At 40.8% G+C, this 26481-nt stretch overlaps 2 protein-coding genes across 4 annotated transcripts; one reads left to right on the forward strand and one right to left on the reverse strand.

The window, feature by feature from the left end:
• Nucleotides 1-2442: 2442 nt before the first annotated feature.
• On the forward strand, nucleotides 2443-14142 carry fxyd5 (FXYD domain containing ion transport regulator 5). Its single transcript, XM_080500678.1, has 10 exons — nucleotides 2443-2580; nucleotides 4796-4841; nucleotides 7280-7363; nucleotides 10470-10583; nucleotides 10690-10740; nucleotides 11374-11433; nucleotides 11883-11912; nucleotides 12743-12817; nucleotides 13317-13362; nucleotides 14008-14142. Exons 1-10 carry the CDS (start codon nucleotides 2524-2526, stop codon nucleotides 14030-14032), a joined length of 588 nt encoding a protein of 195 aa, XP_080356804.1. The 5' UTR covers nucleotides 2443-2523; the 3' UTR covers nucleotides 14033-14142.
• On the reverse strand, nucleotides 13051-26481 carry LOC308133348 (uncharacterized protein). 3 transcript variants are annotated; one of them, XM_080500679.1, is made up of 8 exons: nucleotides 26358-26481; nucleotides 21062-21122; nucleotides 20621-20659; nucleotides 19805-19840; nucleotides 18880-18945; nucleotides 18680-18748; nucleotides 18409-18451; nucleotides 13051-17195 (listed from the first exon to the last, which is right to left on the reverse strand). In XM_080500679.1, the coding sequence occupies exons 2-8, from the start codon at nucleotides 21111-21113 to the stop codon at nucleotides 17150-17152; spliced, it is 351 nt and encodes a 116-aa protein (XP_080356805.1). In that variant the 5' UTR covers nucleotides 21114-21122; nucleotides 26358-26481; the 3' UTR covers nucleotides 13051-17149. The 3 variants fall into 3 exon arrangements, with proteins under 3 accessions (XP_080356805.1, XP_080356807.1, XP_080356806.1); XM_080500681.1 differs by lacking the exon at nucleotides 26358-26481 and adding an exon at nucleotides 25253-25500; XM_080500680.1 differs by lacking the exon at nucleotides 26358-26481 and adding an exon at nucleotides 23803-23928.

Below are 26481 nucleotides of genomic sequence, written 5' to 3' on the forward strand. Positions count from 1 at the left end.
TTTTTCTCACCCCTCGCAAGAATGTTTTTTTTTTTGTTTGTTTTTTTTCCCCAAGATTGAACAATTCTTCTTCATCATTTTAACAGGTTGTGCTCCATGACAGAAAGCGGAGTCAATTTTAAACCAAATTCTTGCAAACTATTGTCGTTGCTTGTCATTATTGAGATTAAAAAAAATAATTTCTATTTCAACTGAGAAATCAAATCAAAAACAACCGCAGGTTTTACAAATTAGGACATGATTTTATTGGCAGTTATTACGACTCACTTTGCGGCTTTGCTCTCCCGTTGTTAGTAATGAGGATGTAATTTGCCCCTCAATGTGGAAAGAAAGAATACAAGTGATTAAATTCCTGAGTAGTTTGTGAAAGATAACTGGGAAGGAGAGACACGCTGAATAATGTATGTTGATTAGAGCAGCATTGGAAGCATCGCTCACACTCAGGTTAACACTTTATTAATTGTTCACTGCTCTTTATTAGTTCATTTTACTTGGTTTACTGGTTTGAATCCCGTCGCTCCTGAATCAACTTCTGCCAAATCAAACATACGGATCAAGTGATCCATGTACCAAAAACACAAACTCCCCCATCTGATCCAGATGGACATAAACTACTAAGAAGTTTTGATTTATTAAGAATGAGCAATTTTTCTACACCTGGTATTTCTTAATTTTGGATGTAATCTAAATGTATACTGTATAAGCTACAATGAATAGGATGAAATGATGTTGAAGAATCTAAATAAAGGTATATCTATGAAACCAGTTTAAAATGATATGCCTTAGACACAACATGCCTTAATTTTCACACGTTGAACCAGTGACTCTAATTACTGACTCGGGGAAACTGTCATTTACACATATTTGTAAAACTACATCTACAGATTTTTTTTTTTTTAATTTTGTATCTCTCAGTTACAGCAAACTGAATGAGTTTCTAACAGGAATGAACACCGAGAAGTACATGACATGTCCTCTACTTCCGCATTGTTGTACATTCCTATTGCACATGATAGTTTGTACAGGTATTGTCAAAGTCGATTGTTATAATGATACTATCCTCAGGCTTTGGATTTCTTCTGACACAATGAACCTTGAATTCCTGTATGTCATGCAGACTGACAGTGCCGGAAGAGAAATTGCTAACCTGCAAAATAATATTACCCCCAGCTACATACAACATGCACGTGCTGAACGTATTATTTAAGTGCAAATCTTTGTTTTATCCACTCTAAAGATGCTTTAGAGAAGCTGCTGCTGCTGCTGCTGCTGCTGCAGAAGCAAACACATGTCGGAACACGCAAGATCCTGTTAGTGATGATGAGGATGGCCCTAAATGTAAATACGGCTCACTCCTGCAGCTCACACACACAGGGCGGTGTATTAGCTGTCGGAAAAGTAATTGGGTTTTCCATTATGTAAATGTATGATTTCTTTTTTGCAGTTGGACACTATGACACACCCTGTTGTGGCTGTAACAGGACCTCCCACCTTTTAATCAAAGGGAAGGAGGAGGATGTCTGTTTCTGAAGACAGAACAAACTGTAGAAACAGGATAAATAGATATTTAACAATAGCGTGTAAGCGACACTATTAGCTGAAACTGAGCGTATAAAGCCTCTTCTAACTATACAATTATTGTTAATAGTTTTGTTTTGTTTGGCTGTTCTTGGGGGTTTTTATTTTCAGGGAAAGGACATTCAAATGTGACACATCTTGAGGACAAAGCTTGTCTTCTGCTCGTGCGCATGAATCATAGCTTTGTCTGCTGGAACAGTCTCGAGGTTTATGCTCCTGACTGGAATAAAGCAGTCGGGTCACAATCAAAACCTCCGTTCATTCTGTATTGAAGCAAAAGCTTAAGAAAAGAAAAGAAAAACCATCATTCAAGAGGTTGACAATGGCAGTTACTTCTACCTTCAAATCGTCAAAATGAAATGTAAGTGAAATTGGTAATATTTTCAAATAGATGTGTTTTGACTTCTTATGGAGTTTTTATCACAACTACATGAATTCAAATCTTCATAAAGTGTGTAGGATTGATGTTTTAACTACTTTTGAAAAGATTAAAGTGAATAACGTGTTGTGCAGCACAGAAACAAATAATTTATGTCATTCTCAAGATGAGAGTTTCCAGAGGAGTGTTTATAAATAAAGTCTGGGCCGATTGAAGCAGTCCATATAAGTGCATATTATCAATGTAAGTCCAAATATAGAAACAAGCCCTTGTTCAAGGTCATTTATTCATTTAAACAAACAACATGTGACAGTAGGAAAACAAGCGTGAACAAGACGACCAGAAGTCGAGATGGACGAAGTGCAAAGAGCAAAGCATGGCTGAAAAACTGGAAGTCAAACGAGGAGGAGGTCATGTCATGAGTGGGAGGGGGAGAGAGAGAGAGAGAGAGAGAGAGAGTTGACAGTTGGATGAGGAAATCATGCTGGTGAGCACATGGGTGTGGTTAGCTCGCAGTTTCCCCATCAGGCCCTCAGAAGTGACAGACAAAAGAAAAATCAAAGTGCATGATGAGGCCGAGGATAAATCTCTGGACTCGGGCGCCTCACAGGATGGATACCAAGGTAAGCATAATAGCCTGGATGAAAGACTAAATATTCGCCTCGCTGTGGGCTGTTTTGGGGCGAAGCCGGCTGAGGAGAGGAGATTGATGGAGGATGACAGACAAATGGATGAACAGACAGACGGAGAGTGAGTGAGAGTGCTGGATGTGACAAACAGGCAGGCGGGTCAGGCCAGGGGAAGGGAGAGACGCCTGTACAGCCCAGGGGAAACAGGCCTCATCCTGACATATGCTCTGGAGTGAAATTAAGATTGGCATGACCTGCTAATCTGAGCTGTCAAAGCTCATGACGACCACAGACGCTCACCTGTCACGCCGCTCCCCGCCTGGAGGATGAGCTGCCACCAGGATAGGTCAAAGATCGGGATTCATTTTCTGTTGGGGGTGGGCGTGGTGGGGGGGGTGGGGGTTGGAGGATTCAAACCCAGACTCTCATCTGTCTCTGTTGCACCTACCTGGCTGTTGTTCTCTGTAAAGTTGTTCCTGTAATGTCGCCACAAAAAAACTAATTGAAAACAAAATGGACGGCTTTTATGTTCCGCTTTTCTATAGTGTTTTGTTGTCAAGCTACAGGCAATATGTCGAGGAGGAGGAAGTATGTTTTTTCCCACTGATTGGGAGATTTCTCCTCAGCGATACAGAATTTCCATTATGTAAAAAAAAAAAAAAAAAAAGTAGGAGCATTTTTTTGACACATCCACCAATGCCATTTTTTATTTTTACTTTTTTGAAATTGGTGACAGCTTACAAAATACGATCAAGTCGGATCCGCCGGTGGTACAAAGTTCAGCACAGACACGTGTGGGAGGAATGCATGCACAATGTGTGGCCTCCATCACTCATTTTTGACAAAAAAAAACCAAAACAAAACAAAAAAAGAAAACCCCACATCTTTAAAGGAGTGACATTCAAAGCGAGAATGTGTTTTCTGCCAGGCTGCATGAGGAGTGTGGGTTGAGGACGGCGCGTGCTATAGGAGGAAGGAGAAGTGAGCGCGTGGTTCTAACCTCAGTGACTAAATCTTCCTGTCTCGGTGAAATTTACGCTGGACGAAATGTTCCAGGTTGAAATGCCGCCTCAATTCAATCATCTCACGTCGTGTGCCGCTGAGGACATTCACACTCGCAGCATATTCAAAAACTATTTGTCCGAGGCTCGTTGAAGTCGATTTATAAATATTCGCACAATTAGAACATGAGCACAAGGAATGCACCGACCGTTCACGTTCACATTTCAGGAATTCATGTAATTTCATTAGAAATTAGGATTACTGCTGTTCTTCCGCTTAAATTCAGTTGGTTAGTTGATTACCATCCACAGTGTGGACCAATAACAACCCCCCACCCCCCCACCCACACAATCCCTTTCCTGTTTGGTTCCATCTATGCATCTTATCCATCGACATCAAGGATGTCGAAGATAATAGAATACAAAAATATTTGAAGTTTTGTCTGTTGTGTTGCAGAATATATGTTATGAAAATATTGATATTCAAGCAAAAAACATGACAATCTCAACATAAAAGTAATTTTAATGAAACCCCCCCCCCCCAAAAAAAAATGTAATTCCTCCTATAGATGTTGCATTATGCATGTTTTTACAAACTCACCCTGACAGCACGAGGCCAGTTTGATAGCAACCAGGCTGTTAGTTTTCATGCCAGCATCCCCGATATCTCAGTTGGAGGCTCAGTGTTGTGTTGGCCCCACGACTCTGAACAAGTGTGTTTATAACAAAAAAACCTTGTTGTCTTTGAAATGCCACATCAGAGAATCTTTCAGGCTGTTTTTGGCCCACGGGCCTTATGTTCGACACTCTCAATCGACATTGTACTTCAAGTAACCATCGTCATCATCATTGGACATAACTGTACATAAAACAAGTACAGAGGAAGCACTGCAGAGCCATAAATAAAAAGTATATCCGCGTGTTTATGAAGAAATATTTGGTGTCGATGTGATGACTCTGACCCTGTCATCCATAACAAATGCACTGGAGTGTATACATATGTATGATCGCTCATAAATTATGGATCTACCTCTGCTGTTTGACAGGCTCCAGATTACTTTGCCAGATCTTTAGAGGTCATTTCAATCTAAAAACCCACAGATTGTGTTTAAAGCAGCGTGGAGTCAAATGCAGTTTGTTGGGATGAAGCTCGGTCACGTCACCGTTTCGCCTCCTCTACATACCATGTGTGTTTTCTTTCTTTGCAGATTCATTTGGCTTCATTCATCCTTTGCCTATTTGTTATGTTGAAAGGTGAGTGGCACAAATTTACAGTGCAGAGTTTCACACTTTCCTTTCACACTTTCGTCATGTTGCAATCTGAAATTATCTTTTTTTTATTTTGAACTTCTCTCACAAAGGAGCTAATAATTAAATCATGAAATATCGAGCTCCTCAGCCAGACCACAGTTTGGAAATGTCAAAATATCATCATTTTTTTTCACCATCAAACTATAAGACATAACAATCTGGATTAAAGAAAAATACTTCTGTTAAACGATTAACCCCAAAAAAAGTGATCAAAGATTGTTAACTTGTTCTCCTAAAGTCTCCGAATCAAACCAAACTTGGCAATTTACCACTTTCTAAAAAAAATTCACAAGAATTTATTTATACTGATGATTGGTGATTACAGATTACAGATTATAGAGAACAGAAGACAATAATTGATTTAGGCAATCATACATTAATACAATTAACCATGTATAGATATAACTTATTGTTTTAGTGTCATTCAAATTAAAGCAGTTCAAGTTGAAGTCCATGAAATCATTGTCTCACTGTATGGTGTAATAAAAGTATTACATTATCAGGAGAAAAATATTTTACCTGCTCCATATTCTAATATTAAAAATGTGAAGTTTTGGGCTCTGCATCTTGTTTTACGATCGACCAGTTATTACATTTTGGGTTTTATTCCATTACATTTCATAACAAGTCGGGTCGTTGTTACATATCAGGCTCTAACAAGCCCCTCTACACTTTATAGTCATGTTCAAGTAAGTGATCACTATTACACAACGCAGTTACAATTAATTTTTTTCTGTAAGATCATTACTTGTTACTTTGTCCATAAAGTCTCTCTGTCAGTGTCCCTGTTAGCTTTGGCTAATATTAGCCTGCCTTCACGCTGCCACGCATGAATTCCCAGCCCAGAAATAAACATTATCTCAGCTTCACAAGAGCTGTCTGCTGCTGTCTGCATGTCGGTGGTTTATCTCTCCGCTGCTTTGTTGCCTCCTTTCCTCTCGTCATCTTTCATTCAATAATGTTTCTTTTCAGAACAAAATGTTCCTCTGAGTTCTGCATGATTGTTGCAAATTGTTCACCTCTCATGGAAGTGTGTGCAGTGGAGCCCCTTGCAGCCGACAACAACAGAGTGAAGAAAGGATTAACTCAAACATGCCTTCTGATGTAATATTAGTCCTTATATACTGACCCACATAGCAGCACGACTATATTAAGACATCCTAAATAAGAGAGAACCACTGCTTTTCCACGCAACTCCCCATTTTCCAACAAATCAATCAAAGTTCCACTCATATCATGTTTTTTTCATGCACTTTGGGGCAAATCAAAGTGATTCGGATGAAGACTGAGGTGGTAAGAACCAGACGAAACAGCAAACAGCAAAGAGAAAGACGAGAATAGAAAGGAATGAATTTAAAAGGTGATTAGCTTAGTGATGAACACTTACTGACAGGCACAACAATACAGTGTTTTTCCTCCATGAGTTTGGCACAAATGTTGAAAGAGGATGGTAAAACTAAAGCAAGATTGCTTCACTAAAAAAAAAAAGAAAGAAAAACTTGGCAGGATCCACGTTGAGCCCATTCTGCTTTGTAAATGGCTTAACGTTAGAGTACTTTTGCTCAGATCCAACAAAACAATTTTGCGGCAAATGGCATTACCTCTTAGTTTGCTCATCTTGAATAGTAATCGCTGTCGAGGTTGTTTGAAGGTAGCAGGATTAAGTTTGACATATTTGAACAAAGGTCTGTGCTTTTAAGAGAACCTAAGTCAGAATTCATCATATTGTAATATCAATAGAGCCACTTCAGACAGACACTGTGATTGCACTGGAAAAAGTTTTTACATCTCTCATTTAACAGCCGGAGGCAAGTTTGGCAGAATAAAATGGCGTGAAGTTCTTGGAAGTCAACAATGAATATGGCTTCATACCATTAAGGGGTAAAAAGAAAAAATGAAGTACCTGTAGTCAACACATGAAAATGTACAAACACTGCAGTTGACTCGGTCTATCAAGTCTCTTCTTATGGGTTCATTAAAGTTGTGGGATTCACGGGAGTAGCTCTGGAAAGTGGAGGTTTTGTGGAGCTTCGGGACTAATTGGAAGGTGGCGAGTGAGTCGCCAGACAGCGGCCCTTCTGTCCCACAGCCTCGCACAACAATCCAGCTCTGTTGTAAGCTGGATTTTGCCTCGCAGTCCCACTCACAGGACCATTACTGTCCTGTGAGTGGTCCCCTTCGTGGCCAGACACATTCTGGAGTCTGCCCTCTCGCCACTAATACACCACAGCATTGTTTGAAAGAATCACCGGCATAAACAACACCACGCTTTGTTCCGCCCTTAAAGCCGAGTGCAACCACATCTCTTTGTGAGGTTTTGTCTCACTTGTGCATTTTGGTGATTAAAAAAGTGTTTTGTTTTGTTTTTCTTTTGCCCACAGTGTCAAAGGCTCAGACTCCCACACCTGAGCATCAAACAAAGACAGTGAACATCGTGACGGAAGTAACTTCGCTGACTCTCACCGGTTCAGTACTTGTTGCTTTTTTCTATTCTTGTTGATGTTATTCTTTTTTTCACTTATTCTAAATTTAAACTCACTAATACAATCATATATATGCAAGGACATGCAGTCGGAATAATAGTTGATAAGGTAATATGATACTGCAATTACACTACTTTTGGCCGTAACACTAAGCATATATACAAAATGAATGCTGGCTTTAGCATCATCATCAGGCCCTGTTTACACGACGTTTCAGTTGAAAATACATCATTTTTGTGTTTTCGTTTTAGAAAGGTTTTGGGTTTACACAGCAACATTTTGAATACGAGGTTTCGTGTGGTTTTCATGTCGACCACTCGTGGGTGGCTGGTGTTTGTTTTTGTACTGAAAGGGAACACAGAGAGGACAATACTCATCAATCAATAGTGCACATGTGCAGTTACAGCATATTTTAAAAAAGCTGCATTTTTTTTCCCCCGTTTCCACAGAGACGGAGCATTTTTGAAAAGTTGCACCTTGGGAGCTGTTGACTGTGGCTCTGACCACCATTATCGTGTAACCAGACACCTAAAATGCATCACAAGTTTTCCGTTTTCACTTAAAAACTTTGTTGTATAAACAGGGTTTAAGTCAAGGGCCTCTCGTCCTCCACTCTAGAGCCGCTAGTGGCTCTTCACCTCCTAAGTAGTGACTTACTGTAACGTTTTCTGATTCATTTTAAGTGCTGCACAAAAAAAAAGAAAAACTATTCTTCAAAAACAACTCATATCTTGGAGGTGACAAAGATGAAACTCAACCAAAAATAGTTTGTTGAATAGTTTGTCAACTAAAATGTGGTGCTGCTTTTAACTGCAGGTGATAAATGTTGAGTTGAAGGGAAAAAAAGAAAAAACCTGAACATATTAATTTCCCCCTTACTGTCAACAACACAGGTTTTCCTGTATTTTTGATAGATTTGAGAGAAAATGCAACTAAAAAGCAGAGATGAAAGGTTCTGCAAAAATGTCTCAAACTACTAAAGTCTAAAGGTCTAACTCGAGTAAAACAGAAATCCAAATGGATACAAAGAATTCCATGAAAAAAGCAAAGTTCAACAGTAAAAAAAAAAGTCTGAAACTGCTAAAATTGCTATCTTAAATAGCTGTACTTTCTGAAATTGCTTTTATAATTATAATTTAAAAAAGAACCTGAAACTATCAAAAAGTAGTAAAATTGCTAACAAATATTAAAATAGCCTATAAGTGACTTAAAGTGGCTAAGCAGGGTGAAGCAGGTAAAACTGCTGAAATGGCTTCATAGTTAAAAAGCTCCACTAAAGTGTAAACAGTTCTTCTATTTAGCGAGTAAAGCAAAACTACATATAGAAGTTTATAAGCCATGTGAACTTCATTCTGAACGTGTTTTTCTTTGGTATAATGTAGACAATAAGGACATGTTCTAAAGGTTGCTGACCCCTGACCTGAGCTGTTGTCCATATAATTACTGCCTGACTTTACCGGAGGAGGGACGCCTCATTAATCTAGAACTAACGTGCTCACGGCATGCTTGGCCAAGCAGCGTTAAATAAACCTTATCTTACTTGTGGAAACCCTGTCTGCATCATCCTTCAGTGAAGTGACATCATTGTCATTGAGCAAAAATAAATAATTCATCATTAATTTGATACAGAAAGTGCTCATAACTCACCTCACAGCAACAGTATTATTCAGTTACCATCAGTAAGAAAGATAATTAAAGGCAAGTTACTCTCACAAGTAACTAGTAACTTCTTATTTTCAATGAATCCTAAAGCAGGCAGTCTGGGAGGGCTTAAAAGAAAAAATAAATTGCCAATAAAGGTTTTCATTCATGTCTTAAAGTTGTGTTTTAGTGTCATTTTGCCAGCCAATGTTTCCTAAATGAAAAGTCCCCCGATATGAGTCACATTGGTTAGAATATTTTTGCTGCTTCTTCCACCTTGACCTTGGGAGTATTTGTTTTAACACCCATCTTTACTTTGTTTCACTTTTCTCTTCAACACTGAATGCTGACACTGTATTCATGTGTGATTTGTGGATGGCACCGAACACTTTTTGCAAGGTCTAGATTAGCGTTGAAAAATCAAATAAAAAGAAAAAATAATCATCTGATTTCTGCTGCAATGTGTCACATTTTGTTTTTTAAAAAAAATTCATTGAAAAGTCACCATGTAGCCCTCTGTTAGGAAGTCCCCCTCTACACTGACTTCTAACACACACACACACACACACACACACACACACACACACACACACACACACACACACACACACACACACACACACACACACACACACACACACACACACACAGAACCAAACAGGAGTGTGGTTTCACAGCCAGCTGGCTTCCTGCATTACAGAGGTGTGCGTGTCAGTGTGGTCCACCATCTTTGTTCCTCTTCTATTACCAACGTTACAAGGAAACAATGTGGTTCTTCAACAAATAACCCAGAAGGGACTTTTAAAGCGAAGCTCTGCACTTTACAGGAATTAGCTGGAAGCAGCAGTTTCAGTCATTTCTGTATCCTGGCATATCACTGTATGTTTAACAGTCATCACAGTCCAGTAGATGGAAACATTTATGAAACCTCCATTATGCCGGGGAGTCAGACATTTTTTGTATATGATGCTGAAATAAAACCTACTTTGCATTGGGAGGATAAAAAAAAAACAGAGAAAAGTTGTGGTTTCATGTTGGGAGAGTGACTTTCTCATCATTTCCTCTGTGGAATAGTTTAAAAAAACAAAACAAAAGAAGAAGCAGATGTGTTTAAAACTGCTCACAGTTGTAAGTTCACAGCTGTGAAAAGTGTAGAAAGTTGCAAGAATAGCTTGTGAAGAAAATCCATCCATCATCCATACTCCATCCATCCATCATCCATTCATCCATCCATCCATCCATCCATTCATTTGTTGATCCATTCATCCATCTGTCATCCCTCCATTTATCTATCCATCCAGAAAATTAAGGAATTGAGCAAAAGCAAAGGAGAAAAGTCATTTTTAAAATGTTACCATCATTTAATTGCTGTGTGTGTGTGTGTGTGTGTGTGTGTGTGTGTGTGTGTGTGTGTGTGTGTGTGTGTGTGTGTGTGTGTGTGCGACAGGAGGTGGAGCAGTGAGCAGAGTCACCAGAGACACAAACTCTTCCCTGCAAACTGCTGCAGTTCAACCCACAGACCAACACAACGGCACCACACCAGGAAGCAGGACTCCAGCAGGTGAAGTGGAGTCACACTAACAGCACAGCACAAACACATTTCACCTCACATCACCATGATTTATACTATTTTATTCTTCTTTTTTCTTTTTTTTCTCTTCATTTAGTGCCCGGTCAAACAACAAAGAAACAACAACCAAACTCAACGTCCATCCCAGGTGAGGTGACCACCTCCACCTTCTCACTCTCTGCATAAAGTTTGGGGATGCTTTGATTCTGGCTGGTAGACAAAACAGACCATAACATCCCCTCACATTAACAGAGAAAGACTTATAGTATGCTTTCCTCTCACAAAACGCTCTCAGAGTAATTATGAGGCAATTAGAAAATGTTCAACTCCCTGTCCTCGCCAAGATATATAGAGGCGTAATTCTGTACAGTTTTACAGCACTGGGGGAAAGGGGGAGCGAACCGGAGTGATAGAGACCGAGAGAGTGCTGATATGCTTTAAAAAGTGTCAACCTAAATTTCCTCAGAGAGTCATTTTGCTAAAATATTCAGAAATTCAATAAAAAATTGAGTTAAACATAGGAATGCATCTGGAGTTTAATGAGAAACAACTATCTATGGACGTGGCAAAGATAAGGAGTCGATGTGTCCCGGAAAGGAAAATATGTTTTCGTAGATCAAATTATGACGTTGAATTATTCACTTGTGTATTATAAATATGAGATGATGTTAAAAAAAAACCCAACAACAACAAAAAACCTGAACAAAAGAATACTTTTTTTTTTTAATAAAAACAAAACTCACGGGAACTAATGCTTTTATAATTTTTTCAACATCCACAGTGACATCATCTCCATCTGGGACCACCACCAAAAGGGGCACCGTTCAACCTTTTGTCTGGAGTAACTACATCATATTCTTCCTGCTCCATAGTTACCTTAAATGCCACAGGCGTTGCAGTTTTTTTTATTTTATTTTTTTATTATCTCATGGCAGACTGACAGTATCACAATTCCCTGTCTTCCCAAACAAAGCCCAAGTCGGAGAGGTAGAATACGTCACCTCACTTCCTCTTTTGCCAACAGATTAAGGCTTGATTGCGCCTTGTGCGCGAGGAGATAAGATATGTGTGTCCTCGTGCTGCGCTGCCTTACCACAGACAGGGTTTTGATACGCCGTCAACAGCGTGTCACCGGTGCCAGCAGTTTTGTCATGTCGTCCCAGACAGCTGTTCCCCGATGATCCTCTCGCTTTTTCTTTTTTTCCTTTTTGTTCCTCTACGTATATGCTTCCTCTGTTCACCAGTCAAACTCAAGTCAATACTTCTCTTTCTCCTTTTGACTCCATATAGATCCGAAGTGGGATGAAGGTTTCACCTATGGTATGAGGCTTCTTTTGAACGAGTCCTTTTTTGTGTGTATGTTTGCCACCGCTTGTTGTTTGAGTGCAGAAATCCACTGGCAGTGTCATATTTTATTTTTTGGAGGCTTGGAATCAGACTCTGTATCAGGAGTGTCAAACATAATTTAGTTCAGGGGACACGCGCAGCAACGATTTCATCTTGAGTGGGGCGGGCCAGTAAAATAGTATCATAATAACCTTGAAATTTTAATTTTAATGGTTTTTTCGTGATTGTAGTGCAACAGTGTAGTGAGGGAAGTGTCTATATTTTTGCAAAACCAAACAATTACCATGGGAAATTACAACAATCTCAACATACAGCCAATTTTAATTAAACCTTCTGGCGCAAAATAAAGTGAAATGTTTTTTTGTTTTTTTTAAAGTTAAACTTTTGCTAATGCTGTTGCTTTAAAAAAGTTTTCATACAAACTCACCCTGACAACATGACTTTCACGGCAGCATCACTGATATCTCAGCTGGGGTTTCAGCCTTGTGTTGTGTTCGCTACTCTTAGATTTCTTATAATAATCAATGTTTTCCTTGACATCTTTACATTTTGCTCTGTGGTTTGGCCAGACTGGAGCCTCTCGTGGGTCAGTTTTGGCCCCTGGGGCTTATGTTTGACACTGCTGCTCTATATTGTTTCATACTTAAATGAAACCATACTAAAACTTTTATTTATAGCATGAAATGATGCAGTTTTCCTAGAATGAAAGTTTTTGACGGCTTTGTGTCATATCCCCGCCATGATTTACAGTTTATCTGTCCAGTTGAGTTCTATTTGTCATGAATTGTCTTGACTGTGTCCAGATTACAAGTCCCTGAGATATATTGGCCTGGTCATTTCTGCAGTGCTCTTCATTCTCGGAATAATGGTCATTGGCTGTAAGTATTGAATATGTTTGTCATCACTAACAGCGGTGGGTCCATCCAGAGCACTTGTAACAAAACTTTGATATTGAGATTACTAAGTGGAAATGTAGAAAGAATTGAAAAGATTTCTTTACAGTGTCAACATTCATATTAGCCTGGACATGTAGCCTCTTCAACATCTGCCTTTCAGTGGAGTTTGTGAATGATTCAGCTTCAGTGGTTCAAAACAAAAAATCATCAAAGAATGGTCAATTTGTAAGTTTATTGCATTCTTTGTACAATGAAGAATATACAGACATATCCTCAAAGTGATTATAACTGAGGTTGTACACTTTCAGTTTAAATTAATTTCAGGTTTGATTTACGATTTTTATAATAAAATAGTGAAAACATTCACACCACTTGGGTGGGTGGGGGTGGGGGGGCACATTGTGGGGGTAATCTCCCCCAGATATTTAACCACCGTTCTCTTTTTGTAAAAAAAAATTCTTGTTCTTATACCCGACTTTAGGTGGAAAAGTCTGTCGGTTCCCCAAGTGTCACAAGAGGTCGACAAAGTAAGTATCTACAGTCATGATGCTCTACGAAATGTTATAATCTTAATTTCATTGTTTTTTGCTGCACATGGGATGGTAAAGCAGAAAAATAACAGTCAAACACTCGACACCCGTGTTTAAGAGCCCACCTCCTTTGTTTTCCGAGGGTCTGCGACACATTCATCATTGTATTACATCAGTCAGCAACAGTGACCTCACTGTTTAGTTAAATTAAAACCTGTGAGATTATTACCTTGACTAGTTATAGATAGGGAGGGAGACACACAAAGGTGATATTTGGAGTATAAATAACATTTGGCCTACAGCCAGCTGTGTATCAAGAGTAGCTGTGATTATACCTTGCTGGTGAAAAACTGCGCTTGAATGATGTAATTAATTTATATCGCAGGCAAGTGCATGATGTATGGCAAACAATCAGTCACTTCAGACATATAATAGCTCGACGGAATGCTGACGGAAGTCTCTGTGATGATTAATAGATCAAAAGGATTATGATTAAGCTATTTGTTGAGCAAAACCGTAGCGCGGCAACTGCAATAACTGCAGACCCGGCGGTTTGTTCCCCTTATATTTATGTTTGGTAGATATCCTTGACTGCTGAAACTGTTCCCCCTCCTTAGATGCTGTGCATGTTCTATTTCCCAGATCATATCGTGTGGTCCAAGGATGAGGACAGAAAAGCCCGTACACAACGTCAGGAGCAAAAAACACACAAGAAACCAACAAAGGAATCCATTACAAAGTCTGGGGGAAAAAAAAAATCCACTATGGCAACATGTGTGTACATGTCGAGTGACACACGGCATGCTGCTTGGTAACCATGTTGTTGAAACGAAACCAATAAACATAAAAATATGATTCATGCTGACATGTGAAATAAGGTGAAGCATCGTGTTTAATCTTCCTCAGAGGTTTTTTTCTTTTTCTTCATCAATTGTTGAGAAAAACTGCAGTTAAAAAGTAATTATCTTTGCAAATAAAGATGATGATTCACATCTTAATCACACCTTCAACCACGAGGAACGTTTGATACTAATGGCCTTTGTGTCTTGTGCATGTTAAAATAGCAATAGGCAGCATCTCACAGCCAGGGTTATCATTAAAAGTTATGAGAAGTAACCTCGCGGCGCAGTCGCGCTGGGAAATCTTCACCGTTCCTATAAAAGCTGGGTCACTTTCTCCTTGCGATAGTTCCTGCGCTCTGTTTACACATTCAATCTCGACAGAAACTGATGTTTAGCACGAGTGTCTAAGCCTCTTAGTGTCTCTCTGTGCATGTAAGTGAGTAAAGCTCTAGATTAAACATCCATTGGCACATTATCTTTGCATCCATATGGCTTCGACATTATGCAAACAAGCAACCGAGGCAGAAAGCAAGCAAATGTTATAACACATTTAATGTCAAAAATAAACACAATTCTGAGTTCGGCGGAGCTACACATTAAACAGCAGTGTTCTAAAAGACATCAGAACAAATCAAGGTGACTGCAGCTGTGCAAACAGAACCAAGTTATGATATACATTTAGTGGCTGCTTTTTTACGTTATATCAGGTCATTTGTAAATGATTATATGAATGAAGTTGTCATAAAACACATATAGGCTGAACTGCATAGAAAAGTGCATATACATTCACATAGGAGGTCCAAATTAAAACTTTTTTGGGGGATACAATATGATAAGACAAATATTTTACAGTAAAAGGTCTTTGGTTCCAACACCCAACAGGACATCACCCTTAAACTTAAAAAAAAAGAGAAAATCATTTTTGCCAAATATTACTTTTTTTTTTTTTTTTGGCCCCAGCTAGAAGGCAATGCACAGCTTTGTAAAATTGTAATCACATAAAATATATTATAAATCTAAAAAGCAAGGGTAGATGCATGAACAGAAAAGGCATTCAACCACGACAGATAATGAATCTCTTTTAAAACGGGAAACGAGCTTTTCTATATACATGGCTTTGAGATGGATTGAAAAATTGCCGCACGTGTTTCCTGTTACCATGCATGTGTAGTGTGACCATAGCAAAGCTTTAGGGAGAAAGAAGAGGCATAGAATTCAGTCACAAGCTCGAAGCAGAGTCAACTAAACACTCCCTTTGGATTGTAACACAAGCTTGTTTGCTTTCTACATTTGAGAAAGTGTTTTCAAAGAGGAGACTTGCTGCACTGTTTGTCCAACAGAAATGAAGAATAGAAAAACAAAAAAACGGCTGCACAGATTTTTTTTAATTTTTTAAACTGAAATGTTAAAATTTTTGTTGATTTGTCCTCGCTTTGAAATGTTGACACACCGCAAGTCGTATTAAACGCTCGCCCTTGTAGGCAAGGTGCTCAGATACTGAGGCGCGGCGATTGTGTCTATGTTGAGATCGTTCATCGTTTTCCTATTACTGTTGCTGTATGAATGTCTTTAGGAGAGCACTCCAGCTCAGACCGACTGCCGCTGCACACTCTTGATAAAAGACACGACTACACACTCTTTTCGCTCTCAGGTCTGAATGGATGGCAGCCAGGGCCTGCCCCCGGTGCCAACACAAGCTGCAGGGGAGTACAGTGAGATTCAATGAGAGTTCATGCAGCCATTCCCGACATTGTTGACTTCATCATAGGAGCTCTTCATGAAGCCGTGGATGAGAAGGGAAAAAAAAAAAAAAAACCTGACATGTCAGACAGTATTTTGCCTTCCCTTTTAACTTGTCAACACCAAACAGAAAGCAACCAGCGCCTTGGATTCTTGGATCGAAAGCTCTCCTTCACACAGTGCGATTATTTCCATTTGATCGAAGTAAGACAACCCTTTAGAAAGGAACAAAGGCATTGTTGGTATTGGTATCCCCCCAATCATCCCACTTTATTTAATTTGATAGATTTCTATCCCTCCCTCACACCGAGCTTCCCTCTTCTGGTGTGGGAGGCATTAATCTAACTCTTGCCAGCATTCGGAGTGCTATTTACAATCTGAAAGACTATCGTGAAAGCCTTTCAGAATGAAAAAGTGAAGGAGGGGGGAAAAAACCATCATTCATGGCGGTCAATTAATTTGCAGGATTGCGAGACGGTGTTTGCATTGGCCGATTTTAAATGTTTCTTCGTCTTTTTTTTAACCGAGGTTGAGAGTACAGGGAACAGGTATTTAATCTTCCTATTGCACTGCCTCCTGTCATTCCTAATGGGCCTGGAACAGAAGATGTCAGACAAGCGAATAAGGGAATGAAGTGAGCACTGGGTTGGCTTAGTGTAGATTAGCGCGGTTTGTCTCACTCAACGACCATTTCACACAGACAGGTCTGTTCCACATGCACCAAATCAAAAGCAAATACAGTTTCGCAGCGTAGCTGGTGCGAATAATTTCTTGTTTCAGGCAGTTAAGGAAAAAAAAAATAGGGGGGGGGGGGGGGGGGGGGGCTCTGGCTGTGCTAAATTATCCCTTTTAACAAAAGAAGCTTCAAGCCATATTCACTGGCTTTGATTTGGATTCCTCAAATAGAATCCAATTAGAAGGTTTGAATGTGCTCCAAATGTCCCAGGCTAAATTGTGTGTGTGTTGAGTAGAAACGGCTGGGACGACAACAAAAATGTACAACAGCAAGAAGGAATAACATATATAGCATATGTTACGCGTGTATAGGCGTTTGTGTAGGCGTGAGCGATAAACTGAACGGTGTAAAGCAGGCTGTTGTGCAAAGAAAGTCTAACTGTCCTGAGTAGAAGAGGAGAAGATAACAGCCCGATGCACCGCTCCTCTCTTCCCTGCGTCTCAGAAGGCTGCCGCTGTGCCAGGAATTAGACGGCCCCTTTCTGGTCCTGCTCTGTGGGCACCGAGTAGATCCTGAGGAGGGAGAGAGCGAGCACAGGCCAATCAGGTGAGACGGGGCAAAAGTGTGTCACATTTAAGATATTTTTAGGTTGCATTTCAGTTTTTGAAGTTAACCCCCCCCCCAAAAAAACCAAAAAAAAACCACAAGAAGCCTCCTCGTCTAGTGCAATTCAGGAAACGGTGTGTCTGCCTGGCGTTGCAGGGTTTGACAGGTGCACGGTGACTGCATCGCCTCAAAACACAGCTCATCCCCAGGTGGGACTTCTAAACCGGGCAAGGCGCTGTTGATCCAACAAGCCAGAGGTTGCTGTGTGATTAAGCCTCTTTTCAACAGACCGATCAGTCAGCACCAAAGACTGCCAGAGCCGACTGCAGCCCCCAGAGGCGGTCGGTAATCCTGCAGAGGAATTTAACCCTTGTGGATTCACTGGGGTGTCTTCTCCCCCCCCCGGTGGCTGCCAGTCTCCTGCTGCTTGATGCTTGCAGGGCGCTAATTTGAACTCCCTAACCCCGTGACCCAGCGCACAGGTCACGTTATACTACACCTCTTGAAAAACAAAACTGATTACTCTGCAGAAAGCCTTTCCAAAGTGGGAATCGCTTGAATAGAAAGAGTGTCCAAGGGAGGCCATGTGAAGAGAGGGAGTGTGTCTAACTGGTTCAGGCTGTTCTGTGTTGGCCGACGGCTGTCATCGGGGCTGTATTGCCTTTATCGCATTGTTTTCTTTTACCGGAGCAGAGTTGTCGACTTAAGCATGAGTTCACAAGGTGAGTATTCAAACAGGTTAAGTCCTGTCCCATGTGGTCACACCGACCTCAATGCACTGTCTTAAGGCCATTGTTGGATGGCTAAGATGGATAAGAGGGGCGTGTTCACCAGACTCGGGCTGTGATGCTAATTGCCGTGCAAGTCTGGACGAGCTGAAAAGGGCGGATGCTGGTTCTCTTATTCCTGGTGAGTGTTTTTCTGATGCTGATGCAGTCAGATGAAGTAGGGCAGATTGGCAAAGCAACAGAAAGCTGTTACCCACCAGACCGGTTTTGTCACCGAGATGAGTTCGTGTAAAGAAGGTGAGATTCTGATGAAGACACTGGCACAGTCCACACAGGGGCCACGAGGAACAACATACATGCGCCGTTTATGTTAGAATTGCACCGTGTGTGTATAAAGTGCAGGAAATGAGAGTAAATCTTCAACTCTGATAGTCGTGTAATGCAACCTTACCCTTGCTGCCGAGTGTGCATTTTGCGTCTTACGAGGAATACGGCTGCAAGTAAAGAAAGGGGGGGAAAAAAATTAAAAGCTCATGGCTCCACAAGTGAAAAGTTCATATTGGCTTAGGATTTAACAACTCTACAAAGCACACTGACAAACAGTGACTCTGACAGGTGAAATACAAAGCTTTACAGTCCTACATTTGTCAACTGTGGGAAATGGAACAAGCCTCAACCCACATCTCACTACAGCATGCCCGAACAGACCCAATAATACTTACCGACTATCGCTGCGATGGAGAGAGTCAAGACTGTCACAGCGACAATGATGACGATCAGCGTCAACTGATCTAAAAGACAAGACATGGAACAAATACGATGAAAAGAGCACTGAAAACAACAGCACGGGGAGATTACTACTGTCTCCAATGAAACATTTCCACACATAATTGTACCATATTTATAAAAATACTTCTCTCACTTGTTTCATCCACGCCTGTAGCCTTATCTACAGCTGAGTCGGAAGATAGCACATCAGTTTCTGTGACTGGGGGAAATAAAAACATGATAAATTAAAAATATCAGGTGAGACATACATTTCAAACTACTTATTTATATCGATGCATAATTGCTTCACTCTTTGAGATGCAGGTGCATCTAAAAGAATATAATTGAAAAGTGTTACAAGCTACACTTATAAAAACTGTCAAGCATTTTTGTAACACTTTAATAGTGGTAATTATGTCAAATATTTAAATAATTTGATAATACATCAACATTTTTTGTATTATTTCAGTTTAAGAGCAACACATTTCAAGTATATGCATGATTAAATGAGAAACCTTGATGGTTTCTATTGGTATTCAAATCTTTTTGAGATGCACCTATAATTTCAATGGAAAAAAATTTAATACTATGTGCACAAAGGACTGGCCGTGACTTCAGAGGATATTTGTAAGAATGCTGCGTCTCCAACAGCCGTTTTTTTTTCCGCCGCACTGTTTCTAAACAGATCAGTAATTCTATCAAACGTCCATCAGAGCGAAGATGAGGAGTGGCAGGGCGAGGCATGGACAGAGAATGAGAATGCCAATGTTGATTAGCGGAGCGGCGGGACAGCGGAGACGTCGACGTGTTCATTGGCCTTTTCGGCAGAATCCACGGGGCTCCTCTGCAGAGCTAATTGATTCCATTCAGGCCTCAATGGTCGAGGGGAGGTGGGGGGGGCGGGGGGCAACGGGGGCCGCAGCACCATATACAACAATTCCAAGTTACTGGCAATAATCACCGAGGTCACAGCCTCCATATACGCTCCTCTGGACAGCTGCCATCACTGCCTTTGTAAGAGACACAAGAAACTATGCAACTGTCCGGCCCACTCTCAGGACCCGAGACGGTAAACTCACCACTTTTTTTGTCAAAATCCTCGTCATCATAGTCGTCTGTGAAATAAAAAGAAAACAAGACATTTGTAAAAAAAATAATAATAATAAAATAAATAAATAAAAATGCTGGCTGTCGGTGTGAGCCAGTTCAAGTAATGAGAGCATGAGACTTCTTCTATTGTACAGCAGTCAGGACACAGAGAGCACTTTTAATCTGTTAGCAGCACTATTGTCTGGACGGTTTCTGAAGTCAGGTCGGGGTGAAAAAGTTCTCTGGGCAAAATGAAACGGGGATCAATATACACATATATAACTAAACTAAGTTTAAACTGGAAAAATAAAATGGAATGGCAAGTGACACCACGTCCATCAACAAACCACCAAAACTGTGAGTAAAGAAAGAAACTCAACCACTGCCAGTCATAGTCATGAGTCATAGGCATAATGGATGCGGCTCCTACTTTACAAGTAGAAATGAAACAACAATCTAATATCAAAGATATTGACAATAATGCCATTAGTTCATGCTGAAATCTTTTTGCATATATTCTCATGTTTATTAACGTATTAACCTTTAAATGCATCTTTATGTCACATTTATCTCTAACACAGTTGGAGTATAAAAATACAGAAGATAAATCTACCAATTATTAAAAACATATTTTTAGAATATAAACAGCTTCAGTGAAATAAAAACCCTACACTACTGATCTGTTGCACACTATACATACGGACTCACCAGATACTTGAAATTGAAAGGGAGCGGGAGGGTACAATGTTTATCAAGCTCTGTACGTGTGTGTACTTTTTCCATTTATCTCAAAATATGTCACATACCATCATTATCGACTGATCCCTCCACATCTTCTGAAACAGCTGAAAGAAAGGATAAATGGTTAGAGCACAGCATCGATTGAACAGGATCTATAATCATACGACTCCGAATGAAAGAAGTATTTAAACTCCACCAGTAGAACTATATAAGCAGCGCAATTAAAATCGCTGCGGTCCATCTGCTGGTTTTAAGGTGTTCCATCCTGAGAAAGCACAGCAGTGGGAATAGCGTTGCCAATTTTACACCTGCATGTTGCTCAATGGTGTTGCCGTCGAGCCAGATGTGTGAACATTTTCTCCCACTGTAACACCTTCCCTCCTTCCCTCCGGTGGCAGTGGTTGTGCACGTATGTAGGTAGTTGAGGAAAAACATGCCGGCGCAGGGACGCACAGACCCTGATTAGATGTTTATCACCTGAGAGCGACACAGAGATGAGAACATACCCGCAGCCGCTGGCAACAGGAGCAGCAGACACAGGAACAGCAATCGCATCATCTTCAAATGCTGCAGGGTGGGGGGAAAAAAAAAAAAGAAGAAAAAGAAGAAGAAACCAAGTTAAAAATATCTGCTATTAATATTCAGCCATTGATGTCTGTGAAATCTTGGTGTTTTGGTTTAGAGACGGAGTGCGGCGGAAGGCAGAAACACGGTCTATTATTGGGGGCTCGTCTGGCACTTTTGAGTTCCTGGATCACTTTCTGCCAGTCAGTGGAAAACTTCACATTCCAAGACAACCAGTCCTCACACTGGTTTAAGTAGTTTAAAAGCGTGCATGATAATCGAGATTGTAATCTGAGATGGGCGGTGGAAGGAGGGTCGGAGGGCGACTGTATTTCCCATAATGCTCAGCATAAATTGTGACACACTCGAGTGGCGGCGACTGCGTGTTCGACATTTTCCTCTTGCTCGGCCACATGTAAACCATTGGCAGGTATTAAAACTCAAAATTAAAAGGGGATTGAAGAAAAATGCTCTTTTTATTTGTTTACTGCATTCAGCAAAAGATATTCTCGTTGAGCTTATCAAAAAAATGAAAAACATATATTTTTTTCTTTTTTCTGGGGGGTTGTGGTGGTTTCCTTCTTGAAAAAACCCCCAAAAGACTCTGAACTTCCTCATGGCACACGGCCCAACACCAGCCTTGCCTCCCTTTCCCATTTACCACAGCGTAGATGTGAAACACAGCTGTTCAGTGCCTGTCAAACAAAGCCCCCAGCTGTGTCCAACACAATACGGATGTCGATAATTTTAAATGGGAAATCATAAGAATGACCTCTCTTCGACTGGAGGCCTCCTCATTCAGATTTAGCCTGGGATCACAAACCGGTACCCATTCAGTATTTTGATACTGTTACACAGTGCAAACTCTCCCTCTGACCTTTGTGCCACATGTTTGTCCTCTGGGCCACTGTTCATTGTTAGCAATGTCCATTGTGTCCTTGTTTCCTCCACTCTTAATGACTATGTGGAAAGAACTGAGATGAACTGCATTGTGAAGACGTCTACCATGCGCTGCGAGACGCCAGAAGACCTATGACCACCGGCGCGACACCCTCACACAGCTGACAGTACTGTTTTCTGCGAGTCGCTACAATTTGAGGAAGTAGACTGTGGTCTGTGGAGGACTTTTCAATTTCCAATTCTGGTGAACGGAAGTGAAAAAGAAAGGTGTCGGCACATTAGGAAAAAGAATTAGACATGCACCGCTTCTTGCAATAAGATCATCAGGGTTATAAAACACAATGCGATCAGGTATCAACCGTAATTTAATCTGTGAATACTTGTAATGCAAGTGAAGTGTCTGTCAAGTAGAACAACTGTCTTTATGGCTTCGGTAAAAGCGTGTCTGCAACAACTTATTGTAATACTAAAATGGCAGAACGGCATCCAGAGCATTTCAGGTTGATTATAGGGAGGGGGGGAAAGATGTTAATCACACAAGTGAGGCTGATTGGAGAGGGGGAGCCGTGTGAGCTGTTCTGGCCTTTTGAATAACTGAAGTAAATCTCCAAACGCTAGCAACCCAAGAAGCTGCAAATAAAATCCCCCTTCTGTATCCAATTTGCTTTGCAGACTCGCTTTGGGTGAAATAATAAGCCGATCCAATTTGGAAATATTTATCAACCCAGTCCGCTGACTCCGTATCAAAATGGCTCCTGACGCATGTATTATTTTTCAAATTGGGTAATATATTCTTGTGTATCTGAATGGCGACTGAATTTGCGCTTTTATACCACATCCAATTTGCTTCATGTAATAAACCAGTGGCTTGCTTGTAAAGTAGACATGCCAGCTGCCTTCTGGCTAAAGATGCAAAGATCATAGACAGTAAAGAAATCAACAAATCATAAGAACGACTGTTCAGCTGCAGCGCTCCAAAAAACAACAACAACAAAACACAGAAAAACACTGTACTGTACTGAAGGGTAAATAGGTCTTGTTTTTTCCACCCAGTTCCCCGATGCAATTTTCCACTGGCAGGATTAACCCCAAACCTCACACCCGTCAGCAGACCTACAAACCCCCAAAAGCTTGTTTATCAAGCTTCATTTTGAATAAGTCTTCTTCACCATTCAACTCAACCAATGCAATTTCTATCAACACACACACACACACAGGTTTACAATATTTATATAAGCAGAAGCTACAGACTCTTATCTACTTGCACAGATAACAGCACTCTGTTCAACCACTGTGCATCACTGACAAGAATTTGACACCAGCGATAACAATCATAAATGTGTAAAGATACCAGCACTGCTGTGGCCTACCCAGTCCATTGGAAAATAAATGCAAGCTGAAAAAAAAAAAACAACAACTTGTGGGTGTGACATGACACCCCAGCAAACTTTCTGATCATTCTGTGGGTGCGTTGAACAAAGAAGGAAGTTGCACTATAAAGAAAATGCACCACAATAAAAAAAAAAGAAGAGTGAGAAATGCATCATTTGTTATTCAATGTCATTCACTTTTTTAGAAGTGGATGCTTATTCTGGCTCGGTGAAGACGTGAGAATATTCCTGAAATGTTTACATAACTCTGCCGTCTCTCCAGCTGTTTATTTAAGGCTGATACTAATTTACTCTCGATATCACAGCATATTGCGTCACTCCACTGGACCGCAAACAGAGTGACAAGGAACCTAATGGTTGAAAGGAGGAAACAAAATGAAATTCGCAAATACCTCAGATGGTCTCACGCATGCCAGTCCACCTTAGATAAGCGAGTGTGACAACTAAGCAGGTATTTCCAATACAAACAGGCTGTGGGTCACCCTCTGAGCATCAGGCCAAAGATGCAAGCAGTGAAACAGCTCAGAGGATAAGAGAGTGCCTGACAATGACGCACTGCCTCCTTGAAGACCCATATCCTGTATTTGCCACTTTCCCCGCCTTCTGTGTGTGCGCGTGTGTTCACAAACATACAACCTGTGAACAAGAATGAGCAGAGATAATTTTACAGTTGCAGCAAAGCCCGCTGCTGCTGCTGGTATTTCCAAACTATGCAGAGAGAAAAACATCAACTTGAGGGAGAACATAAAGGTCTCTGGGCACGTACGCCTCAGATTAACTTTTATTTTTTATCAGATGGAGACAAAGCTGTTGTTCTGTGTTTTGTTAACAGCACTATCACAAGAACTATCTGCAGTCTCAGTGAGGGCTGCCACAATCCAGGCTATCCGAGACTCCTCGTCACTCCTTCAAAATAAACAACGACAAGAAAAAAAAAAAGGTCTTTTACCTTGTGTAAATTTCTGGGAAGAGAACTTTTGCGGCACATGGGGATATTTGCAGAAGAGGAAAACGCACCGAATTGATCAGCTTTAACAGAACTCTTACTTGTCAAACCCAAATCCCCAACATTCCGGGTCAAGACTTGGATGTTCAGTCAATAACAGGTAATTTACCTGTACGGTATGATATATCTTGAAAGCACACTTCTTTGGAACAGCAAAGTCTGAAAAAAATGACACTTTTCTAACTTGTTTTGTAAACAAACGTAAATACGAAGCCAGATCGTCTCTGTTGAAAGGATAAACTTTACTGGCTACAAAAAAAATGAAGATGAAAGCTGTTAATATTGTGTAAAATTTGGGGTGTACTCGGGAATGGCTTATAATTTTTGAAAGTGTCAGAGTTGATTACATGGTGTATATTGTACTCAAGCATGAGTAAATTACATACCTGGGGGGGGGGGGGGGGGGGGGGGGAGACATACTCCCCCAAATACTACATAATTACAGTAATTTGCGTAAAAGTAATCCGTTACTTTTTAGATTATTGCCCCAGCACACACTGTTGAGTTTGACAGTCGGTGACAGGAAGTGAAACACAGTTGCTGACCTGTCAAGTCAGGTTTGGAAAGTACCAGTTTGACAGAGGGGTGGGTGGGGGACTAGTGAAAAGTAACATATTAACATAGTTTAGATAAAAGATAAACACAAGACTCGTATAGCGTGACAGAGATATGGGATGTGTATATAAAGCATGACAAAGACGCAAACTGTACAATGAAGCTCAGCGCGTGGGAGACGCACTTTGAGGAGCAAACTGGTTCAAAGCAAATAAAGTGGATCGAGTTTGAGTAAATTTAAGCTGGTATATTTCCAGTCTCTGCTGTGAGAAGTGACTCACCGTTTCTCTGCACTTCTGTCGAGCAGCTGGAGTCGCACGCAGTGGAGTGAACCTGCGCGCGCGCGCGCGCCGCAGCTTCAATTCTCACCTGCACGGGGGGAATTCACGCACTCAGCCGCCTCACTCTGGCCAACCGCCTTTTCAAAGTCGACTTCTCGCGCAGCGGAGCGCAGCGGAAAATACCTTCGCCTACGTGTGCTCACAAGCGCTGCCGAGGCAAGTTTTCTCAGAACGGTGCCGTTAAAATACCGCATGTAATGAGGCTTATTATTCTCCACGCCATTATTGCGCAACGCGCGTTTTGTTTGAACTGGAACCAACAGCTGCTTACAAAAAAAAAAAAAAAAACAGTCCCACCTTCTCAGAAGTAACGAAAATGATCAGTTATCAGAGTTAATGATCATGTGGATTACTTGGCAGCTCGCGAGCCTAATTTGTCTATAAAGTATGACTCGTGTCCACATTGCTGATTGACGGGCTCATAAGCGCCCTGCCTCGCACAGGTGCGCTCACAGGGGGCCCACCGGTACAGACTCCTCTCTGTTCAGTAGCTGCTCATGCTGAAAGCTTTCCCACGTCATGCAAAGAGGACAGGACCCATAAAGCAGTTTCCCTGCATGTTTGGTGCTTTCTGCACTGCCCCCTCCAGCTGTCCCTCTCAGGACTTGATGAGTGCCATTAAAAGAAGGTTGTTTAATTAACCTCAATTTAAAAGTTCTTTGCACAAACACCAGAGTATAGAGCCCAAGTAGTTTTTTTTTCTTTCGTTCAGCATGTCCTCACTCAGTATGGTCTCTTGTGCCGTTTTGGTGAAAAGTTTAGTTCCTTGGTTTTCTCAACAAAAGATTTTAATCTATGCTGCTACAGGGAATGGTAATGAGTAATCAGCCCAAAAAAGAAATGCACAGTTGTCTTAAGCAAGCGGCCGCTGTCTGTGCATTGTATATATGGAATACCACCACACCAACAATCAGTTCAAACAGGATTCATTTTTGTCTTGTTTCGTTTAGTCGTCAACTTTCTGCAATAAGACACAAAATAAACTTCCTGGCATGCAAGCCTCCTCCCATACTCATTTCCAATATTGAATGAAAATTAAACTTACATTTAAATGAGTTGTTTTCAGAGTTGTTTCTACACACTGCTGGTATGTTGTCGCTCCCACGCCAAGATCCTTGTTATCATGGAAACTGCCAGTGAGTGTATGTGTGTGCGTGTGTGTGTGTGTG

This window comes from Blennius ocellaris (genome assembly GCF_963422515.1).
Source record: "Blennius ocellaris genome assembly, chromosome: 8".
Taxonomy (NCBI): domain Eukaryota; kingdom Metazoa; phylum Chordata; class Actinopteri; order Blenniiformes; family Blenniidae; genus Blennius; species Blennius ocellaris.